Raw genomic sequence first — 21743 nt, 5'->3', positions numbered from 1 at the left:
GGATTTATAGGCATGAGCCACTGTGCCCAGCTGATGGGGCCCTTCTGAGATCATAAACTGTTAATCTTTCTTTCCTTTACTTAGCTCAAAATGTTTGTGTTACTTTATAGCATGTAGAATTTCTTTTATTGTTTTGGAATGGTAGACTGTGGAAATGCTAGGACCATGTTCTGTTTACTTAGCATTGTCCATGGCAGTTGGCACGTTTCCAGCCTGGCTGTATAAGGAGAATGCTGGTCATGATCTGATAGTGTGTGCTCCACTGAGACTGAGAGGTAGCCCATTCTGAGAATTTGTGGGAGAAGCTAAAGTGTTTAAGAGTCAATAGTGACCTATGATAAGAAAAGGGACGAAGTAAGTTAGGTAAAGAAGAAGAGTTTTTGTTGTGTTTTGTTTTGTTTTGTTTTTGAGACCGAGTTTCACTCTTGTTGCCCAGGCTGGAGTGCAATGGTGCAACCTCTGCCTCCTGGGTTCAAGTGATTCTCCTGCTTCAGCCTCCCCAGAAGCTGGGATTACAGGTGCTTGCCATTACGCCCAGCTAACTTTTTGTATTTTTAGTAGAGACAGGGTTTCATCATGCTGGCCAGACTGGTCTCAAACTCCTGACCTCAGGTGATCCACCTGCCTCAGCCTCCCAAAGTGCTGGGATTACAGGCGTGAACCACCATGCCCAGCCAAAGGTTTTAAGATGTAGGAAAAAGAAGAGATGCAACTTTATGAAAGAATCATCCAGAAATATTTTATGTGGTAGCTTCTGAGGGTACCCTTTGCAGTCTGAACTAAGATGATTAGTCAGAGACTAAAACATAGAAGCAAAGAAAGAGGAAAGAGAACAGAGAGAGACATAATGGTAGCTTATATCAGGGCTTGTGGATGAGAAATAAAAACTCTGCTCTAGGTGCTACACAAATATTTGCCCTCTCCCTGGTAATGGTACAGTAGCTACCTCCTTACGGTCAGAGAATTATGAAAAGATTGGCCATGGTGTCACACAGACCCAGGTTTAACCTCCAGCTCTGCTGCCTGCTAGCTGGGTGGTATCTCCATACATACATTTCTTTTATCTGTAAAAAGATAATAGCATATGTCTCAAAGTTATGAGGATTAAGTGAAATAAGCATCTCAAAGTTGCTTAGCATAATGCTTAGCATCCAACTAAGTGCTCAATACATGTTAACCATTCAGATACTGAGAACTTTCATAGTAATAATGTGGTCAATGTGTATTGAACACTTAGTTGTTTGCCAAGCATTGTGCTAAGCATATACCCCTCTTTTAAAGTTAGCATTACCATTTAAAGTGACTGCAGTGTCTACAATGCATAAATACTGTCAAATTCGTTAACCTTTCTTTGAAGTTGAAACTAGCCAATGAGTGTTTTTAGTCTTTACACAACTTAAAATTGAAGCCAAATTTATAATCTAGTAATAACACTTTGTCAGTACTGAGGATGATTAGAATTGGGGGTTACAGACAGATGTATTAAGATTTTAATTCCCGAAGAATTTCTTGACAGTCTTTTTAGCTGTGGCTTAATAAAGCACCTAGGAGTAGAACACAGTCAAAGGGTTTGACACATACTGGCTCCGTTAGCCCATTGACTCCATGTTACCAGCTTTAAGGCTTTTCAGACTAATCTAGTACATACAGACTATGATGATTGACACTTGATAAAAGAGGCCTAACTGCTAAATACTTTTTCCTGACCTGGAAAGTAAAGACATCTTCCTTGTTTTTTTTTAAGCAATTTGTTTCCTCGGAGTCTGTCACTCCAGAAGATCATGATGGATTTAAACCAACTCAAGAAGATCTGAACTCTGAAACCAAGGGAGCACAAAGTAGGCTTTGTTTCTTCTGTGAATGCCTACATCTTCTGCCTGTTTCTCTGTCTTGCTCAATACCTGTAGCTCATTTTCTTAGATGCCATAATAAACATGCTGCCTTTGTCACAAAGGTTACAACTTACCTAGGTAAGAGGTCAGCCAACTATGGCTTGTGGGCCAAATCTCACCCTCTACCTGTTCACTATAGCATGTGAGCTAAGAATGATTTTTACATTTTTAAATAGTTGAAAAAAAATCAGAAGGTGATAATATTTTGACACTTGAAAATTTTATGAAATTTTAGTGTCCAGAAATAAAGTTTTGGCCTGGTGCAGTAGCTCAGCCCATAATCTCAGCACTTTGGGAGGCCAAGGCAGGAGAGTTGCTTGAGGCCATGAGTCTGGGCAACATAGCAAGATCTTGTCTCAACAACAGCAACAAAATTAGCCAGGTGTGTTGGTGCACACCTGTGGTCTTAGCTACTCAGGGGGCTGAGATGGGAGGATTATTGAGGTCAGGAGTTAGAGGTTACAGTGAACTATGATTGTGTCACTGCACTGCAGCCTGAACAATTGAGCAAGACCCTGTCTCAAAAAAATGTAAGTTTTATTAGAATACAGCCAATTTGCATTACATATTGTCGGCTTCAGCATTACAGCAAGAGTTGAATAATCACAACAGAGACCACATGGCCAGCAAAGCCTAAAATATTTGCTATTTTGCCTTCTAAAGAAGAACTTTGCTGACCTCTGGTCTAATTGCCAGTAGTGACTTGATGCATGGTAAGAGTGGTGGTGGGCTGGACAACTCTGACTCTATGTGGTGCACAGGTATTGTCTGTGGCTTTGGAACCATTGTGCAAAGCAGCCACTTTCAAACTCTTTGTAGATGCCTTTAAAAGTAAACACATATCACTCTCCTGCAATTGCCTAGCCAATACTGCCGCAGGGCATACTCAGCACGATTCTAGCAAAAGCCCAAAATATTGCCACCCTGAGTCCTTGTGTTTCAGAGTGACTAGTCCTTGCCATAGTTAATATTACAACTGCACAATCCTTGTTTTTGGTACTTTTGCATTTCACTGTGTCCTTCACAAGGAGACATTGCTGAGAGATGTCCATTTGAGAAGAATTGGTGAGCCATTGCTGTCTCTTCTTCCCTGCAGCCCCAGCTCTTCACCTAATATTTTAAAGGATGGAGATTGGAGGAGACATAGCAGTTCATTGATAGGAAAGGTCTATCAAGGAAGGGCATTTTGTGTATTATATTTATTTTACCATGCACGTGAGTCACAATGCATGCTGTTACTTTTGGTTCTTTTGCCCTTTTCATTGACTGCTACAATTTATATAGCAGGTACTCCAAAAGTCAAAAGTTACATACGTTTTGTATTTTAAAAATCCAAAGTTATATTATACATGTAACTCATGATTAAAATATGAGTACGTGTAGGAACGGCAGCCAGCATTGGTGATGATTAAGTCAAGAGCCTTAATTTTAGACAAATAATTTTTTTGTGCCATTGAATTAGGTGGCACAAATAGCTTTGTGGCTCTTTTAAAATAAGTAATTTATACTTACTCCATCTGACATGCATACTTTTTTTTTTTCTTAGAGACAGCATCTTGTTCTGTCACCCAAGCTAGAGTGCAGGGGTGGGATCATAGCTCACTGCACCTTCCAATTCCTGGGCTCAAACAGTATTCCCACCTCAGTCTCCTGAGCAACCAGGACTACAGACACACCCCACCTTGCTGGCTAATTTATTTTTTTTTAATTTTTTTTTTTTTTGGTAGAGATGAGATCTCACTTTGTTGCCCAGGCTGGTCTTGAATTCCTGGCCTCAAGCATCCTCCTGCCTTGATCTCCCAAAGTGCTGGGATTACAGGCGTGAGCCACCATGCCCAGCCATATTCATCCTTTTGAATACTCTCAAAAAATTATTTTCCTTATTGGATAAGAAAAACGATTAAATAGTGCATCTACTTTTAAAGGATTATGTTTATAAAAGTGTAATTTTTGAATGCTCATCTAGTAAAACACCAAACACTAATATATGCAAAACCCTTAGCAATACAGTTGTCACCATTGGGACTTGTGGAGGGTGACTCTGTCAGGGTTAGGCCTTTTTTTTTTTTTTTTTTTTTTTTCCTTTCCTCTTTTAAAGACGGGGTTTCACCATGTTGGTCAGGCTGGTCTTGAACGCCTGACCTCAGGTGATCCGCCCGCCTTGGCCTCCAAAGTGCTTGGATTACAGGCGTGAGCCACCATGCCCGGCCAAGGGTTAGGCCTTTTATTGGCAGCATAAAGGCCTAGAGTGCCTCCAAAACACCCATTCTGTTACATTTGTTTAGAACATACTTAAGTGCAGATTCTAGAATTAAAAAGAAAGTTAGTTTATTAAGAGTAGATATTAAATATAATAATGAAGAAGCAAGATGTAGGTTAATGAAAAAGCATTCTTACGTAGTAGAAGGCAGAACATTGGGATTCAAACATTTCTGGGATTGTTACCCCAGTTCTCATTATTGTGGGTCAGGTGAATCTCTTAATCCCTCAGATACTCAAAGTTTCCTTTATACAATTAAATAATGCTATTTGCTGAACACATTGTAAGGATTGATAATTAAAACACCTAGCATCTAATTAGTGTTGTTAATTTCAGCACTATTGCTCAGCAACTGTGTTTCCTGATGTTTCCTTCCAAAATGTCTATTAGAGAACTCAAGTTCAAACCATGTTGATGATTGTGAAGATAATCTGCTGATTGAATCAGATGTGATAGATATAACTAAATGTAGAGAAGAAACTCCACCAGGGAGCAGATGTAACCAGGCAACCACACTGGATAATCAGAATATTAAAAAGGTAATTGAGGTTCAAATACAGAAGCCCCAAGAGGAACGGTCTACAACATGTCAAAAACAGCAAGTCTTTTGTGATGAAGAATTGCTAAGTGAAACCAAGAATACTTCATCTGATTCTCTAACAAAGTTCAATAAAGAGAATGTGTTTTTATTGGACGCCACAAAAGAAGGAAATGTTGGCCGCTTCCTTAATGTGAGTATAAGAGCTGAGATTCCTACTTCTGAACAATGTTTTTTCTATGCTACTTAACAAAATTATGAGGAAAATATGATAAACAGACTCTAAAGTCAGGCTATCTGTTTAGAATTCCAGTCCTCCGCTTGTATACAGTTGTTTTACTTGATCTCTGATACCTCACTTTCTACCTTTGTAAGATGGGGATAAATAACTGTCTCAGGATGTTGTGTGAATGAATTAACATAAAGTGCTTAGAACAGTGCCTAGCACATAGTAAACATTTGCTTTTTTTTTTTTTGAGACGGAGTTTCGCTCTTGTTGCCCAGGCTGGAGTGCAATGGCGCGATCTCGGCTCACCGCAACCTCCGCCTCCTGGGTTCAGGCAATTCTCCTGCCTCAGCCTCCTGAGTAGCTGGGATTACAGGCACGTGCCACCATGCCCAGCTAATTTTTAGTATTTTTTTTAGTAGAGACGGGGTTTCACCATGTTGACCAGGTTGGTCTCGATCTCTTGACCTTGTGATCCACCCGCCTCGGCCTCCCAAAGTGCTGGGATTACAGGCTTGAGCCACCACGCCCGGCCAACATTTGCTTTTTAAAAACTATAAGTAATGGTATATAAGAAAAGTATTTAAATATATTAGAAGGGGGCAGGCATGGTGGTTCATGCCTGTAATCCCATCACTTTGGGAGGCCGAGGCGGGTGGATCACAAGGTCAGGACCAGCCTGGCCAAAATGGTGAAACCCCATCTCTACTAAAAATACAAAAAAAAAATTAGCTGGGCGTGGTGGTGGATACCTGTAATCCCAGCTACTCAGGAGGCTGAAGCAGGAGAATTGCTTGAACCCGAGAGGCAGATGTTGCAGTTAGCTGAGATTGCACCATTGCACTCCAGCCTGGGAGACAGAGCAAGACTCCATTTCAAAAAAAAAAAATTAAAATTAAAAAAAATAACAAATATGTCAGAAGGTTTTCAAGCTCACTTACCTGAGCTGAAAAAAAAAACGTATGGATAGGAAGTTTCAGTGAAATTAAATGGTGGCAGACATATTCAAAGAATATTGTTGGGATTTGATGATATATTAATATAGAAAGATTATCACATACTGGATTTTTTTTTTTCTTTTTCTTTTTTTGGAGACAGAGTCTCACTTTGTCAGCAGTGGTGCGATCTCGGCTCACTGCAACCTCCACTTCTGGGGTTCAAGCAGTTCTCGTGCCTCACCCTCCTGAGTAGCTGGGATTACAGGCATTAATCACATGATGAATGTGTAGAGTGGGCAACAGAGCAATACTGGAATAATGGTAATATGAGGAAATCGTATCATCTGTTTAGAAGCTTTGGAATGAAGACACATTATGGCTGTGTTCAACAGAGAAATTAGTTGCTTACAGTATCTCCTCTCCAAAAGGCTTGTTTGTTACAGTGATGTAAAAATTAGGTTCTGTATATCTTCATATTAAACTTTGTGAAAACTTTTTGTTAAAAAAAACAAAAAGCCATACCTTGAAAAGTACTGTGCTTCCATTTCCCATGCCCCCACTCTACCTTCTCTCTGTAAGTCATCATGTTTACTCTTTTTTCTTTTTTTTAGAGAGTCTCACTCCGTTGCCAGGCTGGAGTGCAGTGGCGCGATCTTGGCTCACTGCAACCTCTGCCTCCTGGGTTCAAGCGATTGTCCTGCCTCAGCCTCCCGAGTAGCTGGGATTACAGGCATACACCACCATGCCCAGCTAATTTTTGTATTTTTAGTAGAGACAGGGTTTCACTATGTTGGCCAAGATGGTCTTGATCTCTTGACCTCGTGATCCACCCGCCTCAGCCTCCCAAAGTGCTGGGATTACAGGCATGAGCCACCATGCCTGGCCTTTACTCTTTTGTCTGTGTATATTCTAGTGTTTCCTTCCTAAAATACAAATAATATGAACATGTGTTCTTATACCTCCTCCTCTATGTTTTTGAGATGGAGTCTTGCTGTGTCGCCCAGGCTGAAGTGCAGTGGTGAAATCTCAGATCACTGCAACCTCTGCCTCCAAGGTTGAAGCGATTCTTCTGCTTCAGCCTCCCGAGTAGCTGGGATTACAGGCATGCACCACCATGCCTGGCTAATTTTTGTATTTTTAGTAGAGACGGGGTTTTCACTATGTCAGCCAGGCTGCTCTCGAACTCCTGACCTCAAGTGATCCACCAGCCTTGGCCTCCCAAAGTGCTGGGATTACAGACGTGAGCCACTGTGCCTGGCTAATTTTTGTATTTTTAGTAGGGACATGGTTTTCACCATGTTAGCCAGGCTGCTCTTGAACTCCTAACCTCAAGTGATCCACCAGCCTTGGCCTCCCAAAGTACTGGGATTACAAGCATGAACCACTGTGCCTGGCCTCATTTCTCCCCCTTTTTAAAACATAAAACATAGCATATTATATTCACTGTCCTATACTTTGTTTTTTAAATTAACAGTATATTGGGCCGGGCGCGGTGGCTCAAGCCTGTAATCCCAGCACTTTGGGAGGCTGAGGCGGGTGGATCACGAGGTCAAGAGATCGAGACCATCCTGGTCAACATGGTGAAACCCCATCTCTACTAAAAATACAAAACATTAGCTGGGCATGGTGGCGCGTGCCTGTAATCCCAGCTACTCAGGAGGCTGAGACAGGAGAATTGCCTGAACCCAGGAGGCGGAGGTTGTGGTGAGCCGAGATTGTGCCATTGCACTCCAGCCTGGGTAACAAGAGCAAAACTCCATCTCAAAAAAAAAAAAAAAAAAAACAGTATATTGGGCCGGGCATGGTGGCTCATGCCTGTAATCCCATCACTTTGGGAAACGGAGGCGGGAGGATCACTTGAGGTCAGGAGTTTGACACCAGCCTGTCCAACATGACAAAACCCCATCACTACTAAAAATACAAAAACAAAATTAGCCAGGCATGGTGGCGCATGCCTGTAATCCCAGCTACTTGGGAGGCTGAAGCACAAGAATCACTTGAACCTGGAGGCAGGGGTTGCAGTGAGCCAAGGCCATGCCACTGCACTCCAGCCTGGATGACAAAGTGAGACTGCATCTCAAAAAAAAAAAAAAAAATGTATTGTGACAATATTTTCCATATTGCTACACACTTGTTGTGGAATAATTTCCATATTAATACACAGAGCTTCTCATTCTTTTTTGTATGCTTTTGTTTATAGATGCATAGAATTCTGTTGCGTACCAAAGTTTATTTAACCAATCCCCTTTAGGAAGATATTTTGAGTTATTTCCAAACCTTCAGCATTAAAAACACTGTTCAATGAATAATTTTACACATAGACACATATGCAGATTAATCTGTAGAATATATTTCTAGATATGAGATTGCAGAATCCAAACACAAATGCATTTATTATAATGACAAATATTGACAGATTTTATAGGGATTTGTCCCATTTTTGCATTTCTACCAGCAACATATAAGAGTGTCAGAACAGGGCTTTTCTGAATGGGTTCTCACTATTAACAGAAGCTATGATATTTTATACATTAGCAAAAAAAGAACAAAATCAGCGTGATGGATTAAAAACAGAATGGTATTCTAATGCTAAAGCACAAGTTATCAGACTTTACACTATTTCTAACCTTGGTATTTATTTTTTATTTAACAGCATAGTTGTTGCCCAAATCTCTTGGTACAGAATGTTTTTGTAGAAACACACGACAGGAATTTTCCATTGGTGGCATTCTTCACCAACAGGTTTGAAATTGATTTTGCTTACTTAATTCTGAAATTGTGACTTTAAAAATAAAATAGAGGACCAGGCATGATGGCTCATACCTGTAATCCCAGCACTTTGAGAAGTCAAGGTGGGCAGATCGTTTGAGCTCAGGAGTACGAGACCAGCCTGGGGCAACATGGCAAAACCCTGTCTCTACTAAAAAAAATAATAATAATACAAGAAGTTCACCAGGTGTGGTGGCCAGCTACTCAGGAAGCTTGGGTGGGAGGATCACTTGAGCCCAAGAGGTAGAGTTTGCATCCCGTCTCAAAAAATAGTAACAATAGAAAAATATAAAAAGATGATATATACCATAGCCTCAAATATCTTGTACTATAGAATATTCAGTTATCCTAATCTGTTCCTAGTCAGTAAGATTTTGAACACCTGAAATTTCAATTCTTATTCCCACTTAGAATGAATGCCTCAAAGGGCTGAGGATATCGGGTATCACCTAGTTCCACTCGGGATAAATGATGAAGAGTGCTACGTAATCTTTAATTGAGAGCTATTCCCCAGCTACTTCCACACTGCAGGCCTCAACATATCACTTGGTCCCACTCTTGGCAAAATATACTTCCTTTCTCATATTGATTGGGGTTTCTTCTTGATTAACATTTTAGTAGGTTAGAAATAGAACTCAAATGGTTATTCTTAATAAAAGGTCATTCCTAATTGGTGGGTGTCAGGTGAGAGAATAGATCATATTTTTGAGGATGGTTAATGTTACTATGAAAATGGATATAATTAAGTTTGGTTGATTGGTAGTTCTTTAGGGCGTTTTATGATTCTTTTTAAATTTCTACTTTCTAGGTATGTGAAAGCAAGGACAGAGCTAACATGGGATTATGGTTATGAAGCTGGGACTGTGCCTGAAAAGGAAATCTTCTGCCAATGTGGGGTTAATAAATGTAGGAAAAAAATATTATAAATATGTAGCTAATGCCCGTTTGTCAAATTAGCTTATCAGGCTGAAATTAAAGCCATGCAAAAGAAGGTAAAGGTCCATCGAGGTAATTCCCCTTCGTTTCCTTTGTCATTGGGTTCATACTTCATTTCAGATTTTATTTGTGTGACTTAAAGAAATTCCAGGAACACAATTAGGACATTTTCATACACATAGGGTAGGTCATTCACTGCTGTGCAGCTTTACATGACTAGGATGGAAGCATATATTTTATATGAAATAACCACTCACTGTCCAACTTATAATTTATTTAAAAATGACATATTAAGAGAAACAAATGTCATAACAAAACTCAACTGTTTCTAATTGCTTTTGTGACTGTTACCTTTTAGTTCATGCCCCAAAGAGCTAAATTTCACACTTTTACCTACGAAATTGATTTTTAATTCCTGGAAAGTCATTTACCATTATGAGCTACAAGGTGGACAACAGTGCCTGAGGAACTCATTTTATACATATTACTCCCAAGTATTTTAACACTTGTTGGAGAAGCGATACTTGGATCCATAAAACACTGTCCCATCAACCATTTGAGTGGGGAGAGGGAGAAGCTCTTCTGTAAGATTCTGGCAAACTCTTTGAGATGAATCTTCTTTTCCATGGATATTCTGTACTCTTTCAATACAAACATAGGAAAAGAGGGAATAGAAACCTGGAAGAACTTGAATATTTTTGTTCTAGATAGATTAGAGATATAGTTATTGAAAAGGAAATCTAGAAAGTAGTCAAACTTGGCTTATTTAGGCCAGAAGGAATTGAGGTGGGCAAGAATTTCACTTAAACACAAGAAGGCCAGGCATGGTGGCTCTCACTTTAATCCCAACACTTTGACAGGTGGAGGCAGGTGGATTACTTGAGCCTAGGAGTTCGAGACCAGCTTGGGCAACATGGCAAAACCCTGACTCTACAAAACAGAAAAATTAGCCAGGCTTGATGGCATGTGCCTGTAGTCCCAGCTGCTCGGGAGTGAGGTGGGAAGATCATTTGAGCTCGGGAGGTGAAGGCTGCAATGAGATGTGATTTCACCACAGCACTAACAGCCTGGGCAATAAAGCAAGACCCTGTCTCAAAAAAAAAAACACACACACGAGAAAAGAAAGCAATTCTGAACTGTGAAATCTGAAGTAGCCCCTTAGTATCTCCTGAGCATGATTTGCAAATTGTTTTTTTTTTTTTTTTTTTTTTGGTTTTTTGTTTGTTTTTGAGAAAAAGCAAAAGAGTAAGCACTTTACCATAGGTTACTTGGCCCTGATCGTCTATCTAGTAGAAAGGGAGACTGGGAAACCAGACAGCTAGGAAAAGTAGCAAAACAGACCAGCAAGCTGCTGATGAGCAAAGTTGAGAAATCCATTAATTCACTGTCGAGATGCAGGAGTTTCAGGCAGTGTACTAAAATGAAATGAAAAAAAAAAACTTAATATGGGAGGTATTTTTGTGCAAAAGGAAATATTGTGGATCAGACGTTATTCCTTTGAGCTCTGCCTGTGGAGTCCATTTGACCTTTAGAAATATGAAGTATTCTGTCAGTTTTATCCTCTTGGAGAAATTTCTCCTGAAATGTTGATTTGCTTTAATCCGGACTGATTCACAGCTATCATCTTTCATCTGTAACCCAGAGATTCCCTTTGTCACTTATGTTGGACCCATTTCCAGTTAGATCCCATTGTTTTCCTTTTCCTTGGTTTACTCTTCCACATATTGGTAAAGCTCTTCTGATAGCTTTTGAAAAGGAAAAGTGAGAAGTAAATGTTTTGAATCTCTGTGTGTTTGAAAATGTCTTTATTTTACCCTTAAACTTGATTGCTCTTTTGGTTGGCAAGGTATAGAATTATTGAGTGGTCTCCATGCCCAGTTTTGAAGGCATCTGCTAGCTTTCAGTGTTACTGCTGTGGAGTCTGAAAATGTACTGTCTTCTGGCTTCCAGGGTGACTACTGAAAATGGAATGCCATTCTGTTCCTTATCTTTTGCATATATAATCCATTTGTCTCTTGAAGCTTATAGGTTTATCTTTGTCTCAGTGTTCTGCCCCTGTTAATATTTTCATCCTTTGTACTGGGTGCCTGGTGGGATCATTCAGTCTGAAACTAATGATTTTCCATCTGTTCTCTCTTTCTGGAATTCCTGTTTTCCAGATGTTAGACCCCCAGAATTGATCTCTAATTTTCCTATGTTTTCTCTTAACAGTTCTGTCTTCTTGCTGGGACCTTTACCTAGGACCATTTCTCAATTTAATCTTCCAGTTCATCTGTTGCATTTTATTTTTCTAGTCTCATGTTTCTAAGAGCTCCCCATCTCTGAATATTCTTTTTTTAAATAGCATCCTATTTTACTCACGTTTGCAGTATTTTCTCTTTTAAGATATTTGTATATATGTGTATGCGCACACATATACATACACATACATGCACGCATCTCTATATTCTTTCTGCATAATCTCTTCCAGAGTTTGTTTCTTTGTTTCCCCTGTATGTCTGTTTTGGTCTTGATCTTCCACATTATAGGCTTTCCTCAGAGTTAATGGTCTTGGTAGTCTACTCCCATTTAAATGTGGAACATCAAAAAGCTTATTGTAAGCTGAGAGTGTGGTAAAGGGCTCTTTGTTTTACTGTGACCTACCTGAGCTACTTTGCTGGGGAACACCCTAATGTCAGTCTCTTTAGGGCTTTTCTTTTTGGCTTGGCAAGAAATGCTCTTCCATCCTCCTGCATGGAGGGCAAAAAAAAAATTGGCTGCTAGGGTCTGCTCACTTCCCTCTTTTGCAGACCCCACACTCTTGCTTCTGCAATTAATTTCATAGTTGTCAAGACTAAATAAATTGTCCTTTTTAATATTTCTCTTCTGCTGTCTCAGTTTGCAGTCTTCTTCTTTATGACCTGCTGAAAGTGTAAGATCTCCAGTTTTCTTTTGATTAATTTCTCAGCAAACCACCATCTGTTACGTCTTTTTTCCAGAACTTATTTTGTAACTATGATTATATGCATTTATGTTCTCTACCTGTATATTTGTTAGATGCACTAAAAACCTCAACTTGTATGGTGCTCTGTACCCTATGGGTGCTAAATAAAGGCTTGCTACTGGCAACTGGATTTAGGATCAGTTAATTCTGTGTCATTTTAAGATATAGTTATTTAGATAAAACTCAGTAGGAGAAAAATTTTAGGAGAAACCCTCAGGAAAGTGATTGTTTCTCCCGCTGAGCCGTGGGGGTGGGGTAGGGAAGCCAGGTGTTTGGGTTTTTTAAGCTAGTTCAAATTAAGATGTAGATCTGAATGAGTGCGTGAGAACCCCTATCTGCACACACAACTTTCGCCGGGCGGCTAGTGACTGGAAGGGACGGCCCACATTCAAGAAAACGAAACCTGGTGCATCGGGGCACTTCCGGGATCTCGCGATCCAGCCCCCACCAGCAACTGCAGCACAGCCATGGCGCAGGCGTCGTCGCCACCTCTGCCCGAGTCAATGCACAGCACTGGCAGCCCGGAGGCCCAGCCGGAGCAGGAGGCGCTCCTCCTCCCCACCGGTGAGTACCGCGGGTGCGGGCGGGCAGGGCTGGGTAGCGACGGACCTGGTTGAGGGGCCTGCCTTTCGGTCGGGGCCGCTTGAGGGCCCCGACCTGCTGCTACTCCAGGCCCGGGCCCCAGACGCTGGCGCCACACTGGACGAACTTGGCTCAGAACTCACGTGCCGGTGGTGCCCAGAGGATGGGGCGCGGCCTGGGCCAGTTCCGCAGGTGGCTCTGACTGCCCTTGGTTTCTCGTGAGAGGCGTACATGCTTCGGTTTACCTCTCTCGGTGATAGCCCAGTGCTTCCCGCACCACCGATGTCTACCCTCCTAGCGCCCCGCCACCCACAGGTAAACCCGAATAGTGGGAGGGGCGCCTTGCTGCGGGGAGGTAGGGGCGTCCCTGGGGGAGGAGCTGAGTGTCATGTTCACGGAGGACGTGACTGGAACCCGTCTCCTCCCAGTCGTTCCAGTCCTCCCCGTTCCTCTACTTGAGTGGGTGGGTCTTTGATGGGTTCCTGCCCTTGAGTATGTGTACAGCTCCTAACGGTGTGCGAGGCTCAGGGTAAGGTCCTGAGCATACAAACATGAGTTAGGCAGGCCCTGCGCTAGAGACTACTAGGCAACTTTAATATGAGGAAGTCAGAACCACAGAGGTACTGATGAGAGGCTTCTGACTCTCGGTTGTTCAGGCAAAGCTTTTTGAGGAGAGGATGCCTAGGCTTATTTTTAAAGGGCTAGAGTCAGCCAAAGGTGCAAAAGTTGAAGGGGTGTTCCCAGCAAAGAGGATAACACAAATAAAGGCATCAAACCCCAAAACATCATACGTGGCAACCACAAGCCAATCAGATGCGTATTTCATTTGCTGGTGGTGTACATATGGGCTGTAAGATGAGACAGGAGGGTTGCGGTTCCATCCTGACCTTTTGCCCAAACTCCAGACTGGTATGACCAGCTTCTTCCATGTCTGAAATGATCTCAAACTAAGTATGTCCTAAAGAGAATTCTTGTCTCCCTCACTGTACTCAGGTACTCCAAACCTGCTCAACAACCAGCCCATTCCTTTCACCCAGTTGCTCCTTTCAAAAACCTTAGTGGCATCCTCAGGGCCTCTCTTTACTCTACACTTTTTCTAATGCATCAGTCAGGCCAGCCAGTTCTGCCTTTAGCCTGACTGTATCTTGAGCCTGCTTCTCACCACTTCCATTACTGCCACCCAAACCTGGGCCATCATGATCTGCCTGGACTATTGCTTTCCTGGCTTCTGTTCTAGCCTTTCATACAGGCAGGCCTGCCTAGCAGCCAAAATGCTTTTTGAAAAACAAAAAGCAAATATGATTCTCCTACTCAAAACCCACCAGTAGTCTCCCATGACTCTCAGAACAATCTGTGAGCCTGGCCTACAGTTAACCCCATGTCCTTATCTGATTTGACTCCCGCCCATCTTAATGATTATGCTACCTTGCTACCTGGTAGGTCCTCTAAGCCACCAAAGCCGTCCCTGCCTCAGGATCTTTCTATTTGCTATTCTCTTCAAGGAAAACTCCATCCCGTTTTCAGTTCTCCATCACATTCGGGTGTCTGCTCATGTACGTCTTCCCTCAACCTTGCCTGCCCATCCTGTCTAAAAGAGCACCCCTCACCCCTGCTACTGTCACTCTCTACCTCTTTCTGCTCTATTTTTCTGTATAGCACTTATCACTACCTGGAAAACAAAACAAAGCAAAACTTTTTAAATGCCTGTCTCTATCACTGACCACTGGCATGTAAATTCATCTTACTCTCTTCTATCACTAGTGCCTAAAATAGTTGGCATAGTTGTAGTAGTAGGACATAGCAGGTACTCATTAAATATTACATAATAGTAGGTCCTCATGAAATATTTGTTGAAGGAATGAATGTGCTTGTATATAACACTACAGAGCTTGTCTTCTGTAGGTGATAGGGAATTGTGGGCAGATGTACATTTCAGGTAGATCATTCTGACAGTAACATAGTACATTTCCTGTAGAACATTCTGACGGTAATGTAGTACTTTTCAGGTGGATCATTCTGATAGTAACATAGTACATTTCAGATAGATCATCCTTCCACATCGCTGCCAGCACTGTCTTTCTCTTAAACACACATGTGCACACAAACACATATACACATGTGAGTGTGCACACAGATCAGGTCATGGTCATTCCAGTGTTAATAAGTACTTACCAGCTGCAAGTACTACAAAAACAACTTGATGTAATGTAAGCATAAGGGATGCTTAGTAGTAGTAAGCAGGAAGACCAGACTCACAGACTCCCAACTTTATGGATGCTTTAGCATCTTACAGAAAGGGCTGAGGACTGGGACCTGAGAAGTCGTTATAAACTTTGACAACACTCTCTTTTGTCTCTCATTTCTGCATTTCTCAGTGTATCTGCTTTGTTTTTCTCTATTTCTCTGGTCCAGTTTTCCTGGTAATAATATAGAAGATGGCTGCCCTTGCAGCCTCTCATTTTTTACATCTTCTTTAAGAAACCAGCCCAATCTGAACTGAAATCTTCTATTCTGAATTCTGTATATCTGAGAGATGGGCAGGTAGGTCCTCTGGGACTATCAGCTGTGTCTAAAGGATTGAAATACGAACATGCCTGCTGGGGGTCATTATATATACATCATTGTGAGCTGAACAGGTACCCTATAGGAGTACATTGAACATCCTACACTTTGGCAGCCCATGGTCCTTCTTCCATAACACACACATCCTTCTTCCTATTTATAAATTCTAAAGATGTTCCCGGTGATGCATTCTGTTCCTAGTAATGAATTCTAGCTATACCGAAACCAAATTCTTTCTCTCTCTCTCTCTCTCTCTGCCTCTTCCCTTTTCTTTCTACCTCTTCTTTAGATTTCTTTCCTTTCTTCCATACCTTGCCTTAAAAAAAAATCTACTTCCTACCTTCATATATCTTTCCTTCCTAACTAATCCTAATATTGAATTAAAGCACACTTAAAATACATTGTTCATTTATGTCTTTAATTCTTATAGAATTTAGAATTTATTTTTTAATACAGTATGGCATTAGGATTCTAACTTTTTTAAATAGATAATTAACCAGGGAATTATTTCTTTAATATGCCATTGTTTTCTTCTTCATTTGTAATGACAATGATGATTATTATTATTGAGAGCTTGCTATGGGCAAGGCAGTGTTTTGAGAGTTTTACCTATACTTAAATTCCTAGTTGTGTTTCTTGAATAAAGGTCTTCCTCATTTTGGCCGGACACAGTAGCTTATGCCTGTAATCCCAGCACTTTGGAGATGCCAAGGCAGAAGGATCACTTGAGGCCAGGCGCTTGAGAACAGCCCTGGCAACATAGCAAGACCCTGGTCCCTGGGAAGAAAAAAAAAAAAAAAGCTGGCTGTGGTGGCATGCACCCATAGTCCTAGCTACTTGAAACGATCACTTGAGCTCAGGACTTCAAGGCTCCAGTCAGCCACTGCTCTCCAGCCTAGGCAACCGAACAAACCTCTTGTCTCTAAATTTAAAAAAGAAGTCTGCTATAACAATGTTTTAGAAAAAAAAAAAAAAAAAAAGGAAGAAGTCCTCATTATTAGGCATTTAGAAATAACCTCATTCTTTTCTTAGCATATTAAAAAATGTTTTTAAGTTGCTTTTCCACTTGGGTCCCCAATTTTTTGTCTTTCTGGGAATTAAGAATCTCTCATAAAAACAAGTGCCCTGCCTTCTACTTTAAGACTGGAAGAGCAGTTAGTGAGACCAAGAAATTCCACTTTTCTATTTCTCACCAGGGATGTTACTTATAGGTGTCTTTCAGGTTGCAGAAAAGATGGAAAAAAGGACATGTGCACTCTGCCCCAAAGATGTCGAGTATAATGTCCTATACTTTGCACAATCAGAGAATATAGCTGCCCATGAAAATTGTTTGGTAAGTTATTTGAAAACACACTTCAAAGTATATGAGTACTTTTAGAGTAGGACACAGAAGAATACATAAATGACACTTTGGATACAAAGAATAACAAGTTGGCCATGGTTTGGGTTTTTAAAGGTGAAGATTGCGGAGCGTATTTTTCTGATTTTGAACTTTTTCAGAACTTATCACCTATGATTACTGTTAGTTTTACTTACAAGGGGTTAAATGCACAGAGAAAGAATTGTGGTGAAGAAACTTCTTTATAGATATTTTAATGAAATACTAAGAACATAACAACTCCGATAGACCTTCTACTCAGATATTATTTCTTTTTTTTTTTTTTTTTTTTTTTTTGAGACGGAGTTTCGCTCTTGTTACCCAGGCTGGAGTGCAATGGCACGATCTCGGCTCACCGCAACCTCCGCCTCCTGGGTTCAGGCAATTCTCCTGCCTCAGCCTCCTGAGTAGCTCGGACTACAGGCATGTGCCACCATGCCCAGCTACTTTTTTTTGTATTTTTAGTAGAGACGGGGTTTCACCATATTGACCAGGACGGTCTTGATCTCTTGACCTGGTGATCCACCCGCCTCGGTCTCCCAAAGTGCTGGGATTACAGGCTTGAGCCACCGCGCCCGGCTCAGATATTATTTCTATCAAAGTCTATAGATTTCTGAGATTTATCCATGTTAGTAAACATAGCTCTAAGTCTTTTATTTTAAATATAATGTTCCATTTCATGACTATGTCACCATTAACTGTTCTGTGAATGGGCATTTAGCTTTTCCAGTATTGTTTTCTATGACTAACGTTGTCATGAACATTCTTGTCTAGGTTTCCTTTTCATGTGAGAATTTCCCTAGTCTAGGCTATATAGCTAAGAGCCGAATTGTTAGGCACAGGGATGGGGTGTTTCATACTTCACTAAATTTGCCAAATTGTTCTTCAAAGGGATTGTACCATTTAATATACCTAACTTATTAGCAGCGTGAGAACTTACTAAAACACAAGGACATTCTCTCACACTATAACGATATAAACATCAAAATCAATAAATTTTGTTGTACTGCTACCATGTATTCCTCAAATTCACCTGTTGTTCTAATATCATGTGTGTGTGTGTGTGTGTGTGTGTGTGTGTGTGTGTGTGGTTTTTTGTTTTTTTGGGATGGGGTCTCACTCTTGCCCAAGGCTGGAGTGCAGTGGCATCATCATGCCTGACTGCAGTCTTGACCTCCTGGGCTCAAGTGATTCGCCTACCTCAGCCTCCAGAGTAGCTGGGAGTACAGGCATGTGCCACGGCGCCCAGCTACTTTTTGTACTTTCTGTAGAGATGGGGTTTTGCCATGTTACCCAGGTTGGTATCCAACTTTTGGGCTCAAGCAATCCTCCCCCCTCAGCCTCCCAAAATGCTGGGATTACAGGCGTGAGCCACCACACCTGGCCTAATAACATTTTTTATAACAAAAGATTTTAGCTCATGAGTTGCCTTTTGTTTTCATGTCTTAAGTTTTTTTACTTTATTTGGTTAATAATGTTTGTTGTACTTACGTATTTTTTCTGCTCTGAAGCCATTCTTATATTAACATGGTTTAATGTTGATGTTTTATTTTTATTTATCTATTTGAGGCAAGGTCTCCCCAGACTAGAGTGCAGTGGCATAATCAAAGCTCATTGCAGCCTTGAACTCCTGGGCTTAAGCAATCCTCCCACCTCAGCTTCCTAAGTAGCTAGGACTACAGGCACATACACTATACCCAGCTAGTTTTTAAATTTTTTTTGTAGAGATGGGGGTCCAGCTATGTTGCCCAGGCTCACTTCGAACTCCTGGCCTCAAGTGTTTCTCCTGTCTCAGCCTCCCAAAGTGTTGAGATTACAGGCATGAGCCACTGCTCCCAGCCCCATCATGATGTTTTTATTCTAATATACGGTTGATATTGATTTGCGACTATTTTGTAGTTAACTTTATTGGCATAATTTACATCAAACCAAATGTACCCATTTTGTGTCCAATTCAGAAAGTTTTGAGACATGTAACCATATGAGACCCATGTAACCCCTACAACAGTCAAGATATAAACATTTCCATTACCCCAAAGGGTTTCCCCAATGCTCTATGCAATCAATTCCGTCCTACCTCAAGTCCCTATAAATTTGTCTTATCTTTTCTCAGATTTGATATTAAAGGAATCCTGTAGTTGTCCTCTTTTGTGTCACTTCCTTTGCTCAGTATACTGTTTAGATTTATCCATGTTGCATGTAGGTGTATCTTGTTCCTTTTTCATTCTTCATAGTACTTAATTGGTATGCATTATCACAATTGTTTAATTCATTCATTTGTTTATAGTTGTGTTATTTCCAGTTTGGAGCTCTTATGATGAAAATCAGCTATCAGCATCTGTATATGAGTTTTTCTATCTTTATTTAGGTCTTTTATAAATTTCAAAATTATTCAATAATTTTTATCTATAGCAGAATAGAACTTGGGGTTAGATATATTCCTGGGCTTGTTTTTTGTTTTGTTACTTTTTTCTAAAACCTTTTTAAATGAGCTCTTATCAGTATATATGAACATTATTGATTTTTATTTATTGATCTAATCCAGCAACCTTACCAAATTCTTACTAGTTCTAAAAAGTCTCTAGATTTACCTGGATATATTGTATGCAAACAATCCTCATCTTTAAATAAAGACAATTTTATTTCTTTACCTTTAATATGAGGGACTCAATCTCTTTTTCTTGTTTGATTGTGTTTCTCTATGTAAATAGCTGGAAGTAGAATTTCTGAGTCATAAAGTGAGTGTATGTTTAACTTTAAAAGTGATTGCATTATTTTACATTTCTACCAGTGGTATGTAAGTTTCATTTGCTCCTCATCCTCATCAACCCTGGGTATTTTCAGTATTGTTATTTTAGCCAGTCTAGTAGATATATATTCCATCTCTCTATGGCTTTAATATGCCTGACAGTTAATGATATTAAACATCTTCTCATGTGCTTATTTGCCATTCGTAAACCTTCTTTCATTAAGTGTCTGTTCAAATTTTTTGCCCACTTTTAATTGAATTGTCTTACTGAGTTGTGTTTTCTAAATTCTTTTTTTTTTTTTTTTTTTTTTTTTTTTTTTTTTTTTTTTGAGACACAGTTTCGCTCTTGTTACCCAGGCTGGAGTGCAATGGCGCGATCTCGGCTCACCGCAACCTCCGCCTCCTGGGTTCAGGCAATTCTCCTGCCTCAGCCTCCCGAGTAGCTGGGATTACAGGCACGTGCCACTATGCCCATCTAATTTTTTGTATTTTTAGTAGAGACGGGGTTTCACTATGTTGACCGGGATGGTCTCGATCTCTCGACCTCGTGATCCACCCGCCTCGGCCTCCCAAAGTGCTGGGATTACAGGCTTGAGCCACCGCGCCCGGCCCTCTAAATTCTTGATATAAGCCTTTTGTTAATTATTATACTTTGAGTTCTGGCATACATGTGCAGAATGTGCAGGTTTGTTACCTAGTTATACACGTGCCATGGTGGTTCGCTGCACCCATCAACCCGTTGTCTACATTATGTATTTCTCCTAATGCTATCTCTCCCCTAACCCCCACCCCCAGCAGGCCCCAGTGTGTGATGTTCCCCTCCCTGTGTCCATGTGTTCTCAATGTGCAACTCCCACTTATGAGAGAGAACACAAGTGTTTGGTTTTCTGTTTTTGTGTTAGTTTGCTGAGTATAATGGTTTCCAGCTTCATCCATGTCCCTGCAAAGGATATGAACTTATCCTTTTTTATGTCTGCGTAATATTTCATGGTGTATATGTACCGCATTTTCTTTATCCAGTCTATCCTTGATGGACATTTGGGCTGGTTCCAAGTCTTTGCTATTGTGAATAGTGCTGCAATAAATATACATGTATGTGTGTCTTTATAGTAGAATGATTTATACTCCTTTGAGTAAATACCCAGTAATGGGATTGCTGGGTCAAATGGTGTTTCTCGTTCTAGATCCTTGAGGAATTGCCACACTGTCTTCCACAATGGTTGACCTAATTTACACTCCCACCAACAATGTAAGAGCATTCCTATTTTTCTACATCCTCTCCAGCATCTGTTGTTTCCTGCCTTTTTAATGATCACCATTCTGACTGGCGTGAGGTAGTATCTCCTTGTGGTTTTGATTTGCATTTCTCTAATGACCAGTGATGATGAGCTTTTTTGCATATGTTTGTTGGCTGCATAAATGTCTTCTTTTGAGAAGCGTCTGTTCGTATCCTTTGCCCACTTTTTGATGGGGTTGTTTTTTTCTTATAAATTTAAGTTCTTTGTAGATTCTGGATATTAGCCTTTCGTCAGATGGATAGATTGCAAAAATATTCTCCCATTCTGTAGGTTGCCTGTTCACTCTAATGATAGTTTCTTTTGCTGTGCAGAAGCTCTTTAGTTTAATTAGATCCCATTTGTCAATTTTGGCTTTTGTTGCCATTGCTTTTGTTCATTAAGTCTTTGCCCATGCCAAGTCCTGAATAATATTGCTTAGGTTTTCTTCTAGGGTGTTTATAGTTTTAATTCTTACATTTAAGTCATTAATCCATCTTGAGTTAATTTTTGTAAGGTGTAAGGAAGGGGTTTTCTGCATATGGCTAGACAGTTTTGCCAACACCATTTGTTAAATAGGGAACCTTTTCCCCATTGCTTATTTTTGTCAGGTTTGTCAAAGATCAGATGGTTGTAGATATGTGGTGTTATTTCTG

At 40.5% G+C, this 21743-nt stretch overlaps 2 protein-coding genes across 7 annotated transcripts in view; both read left to right on the top strand.

The window, feature by feature from the left end:
* The window catches only part of SETDB2 (SET domain bifurcated histone lysine methyltransferase 2), a 65008-nt gene extending 53663 nt beyond the window's left edge, over positions 1-11345 (top strand). For 4 of the 5 annotated variants that reach the window (XM_010330087.3, XM_010330086.3, XM_074387685.1 and 1 more), the window contains 4 exons: positions 1745-1838; positions 4543-4883; positions 8508-8596; positions 9432-11345. In XM_010330087.3, coding sequence (XP_010328389.2) covers positions 1745-1838; positions 4543-4883; positions 8508-8596; positions 9432-9549 — 642 coding nt within the window. In that variant the 3' untranslated portion in view covers positions 9550-11345. Of the gene's footprint in view, positions 1-1744; positions 1839-4542; positions 4884-6014; positions 7364-8507; positions 8597-9431 lie in introns of those variants that run through there. The other variant, XM_074387686.1, reaches the window with a different exon arrangement.
* A 1583-nt stretch (positions 11346-12928) lies between these two features.
* PHF11 (PHD finger protein 11) overlaps positions 12929-21743 on the top strand; it is a 34407-nt gene continuing 25592 nt past the window's right edge. Inside the window, exons 1-2 of one of the 2 annotated variants that reach the window (XM_010330090.3) lie at positions 12929-13106; positions 16898-17019. In XM_010330090.3, coding sequence (XP_010328392.1) covers positions 13010-13106; positions 16898-17019 — 219 coding nt within the window. In that variant the 5' untranslated portion in view covers positions 12929-13009. Of the gene's footprint in view, positions 13440-16897; positions 17020-21743 lie in introns of both variants that reach the window. The other variant, XM_010330091.3, reaches the window with a different exon arrangement.

This window comes from Saimiri boliviensis, chromosome 16, assembly GCF_048565385.1.
Source record: "Saimiri boliviensis isolate mSaiBol1 chromosome 16, mSaiBol1.pri, whole genome shotgun sequence".
NCBI lineage: Eukaryota > Metazoa > Chordata > Mammalia > Primates > Cebidae > Saimiri > Saimiri boliviensis.
The sequence above is the reverse complement of the archived record's forward strand: the minus strand, read 5'-3'. Positions and strand labels throughout refer to the sequence as shown.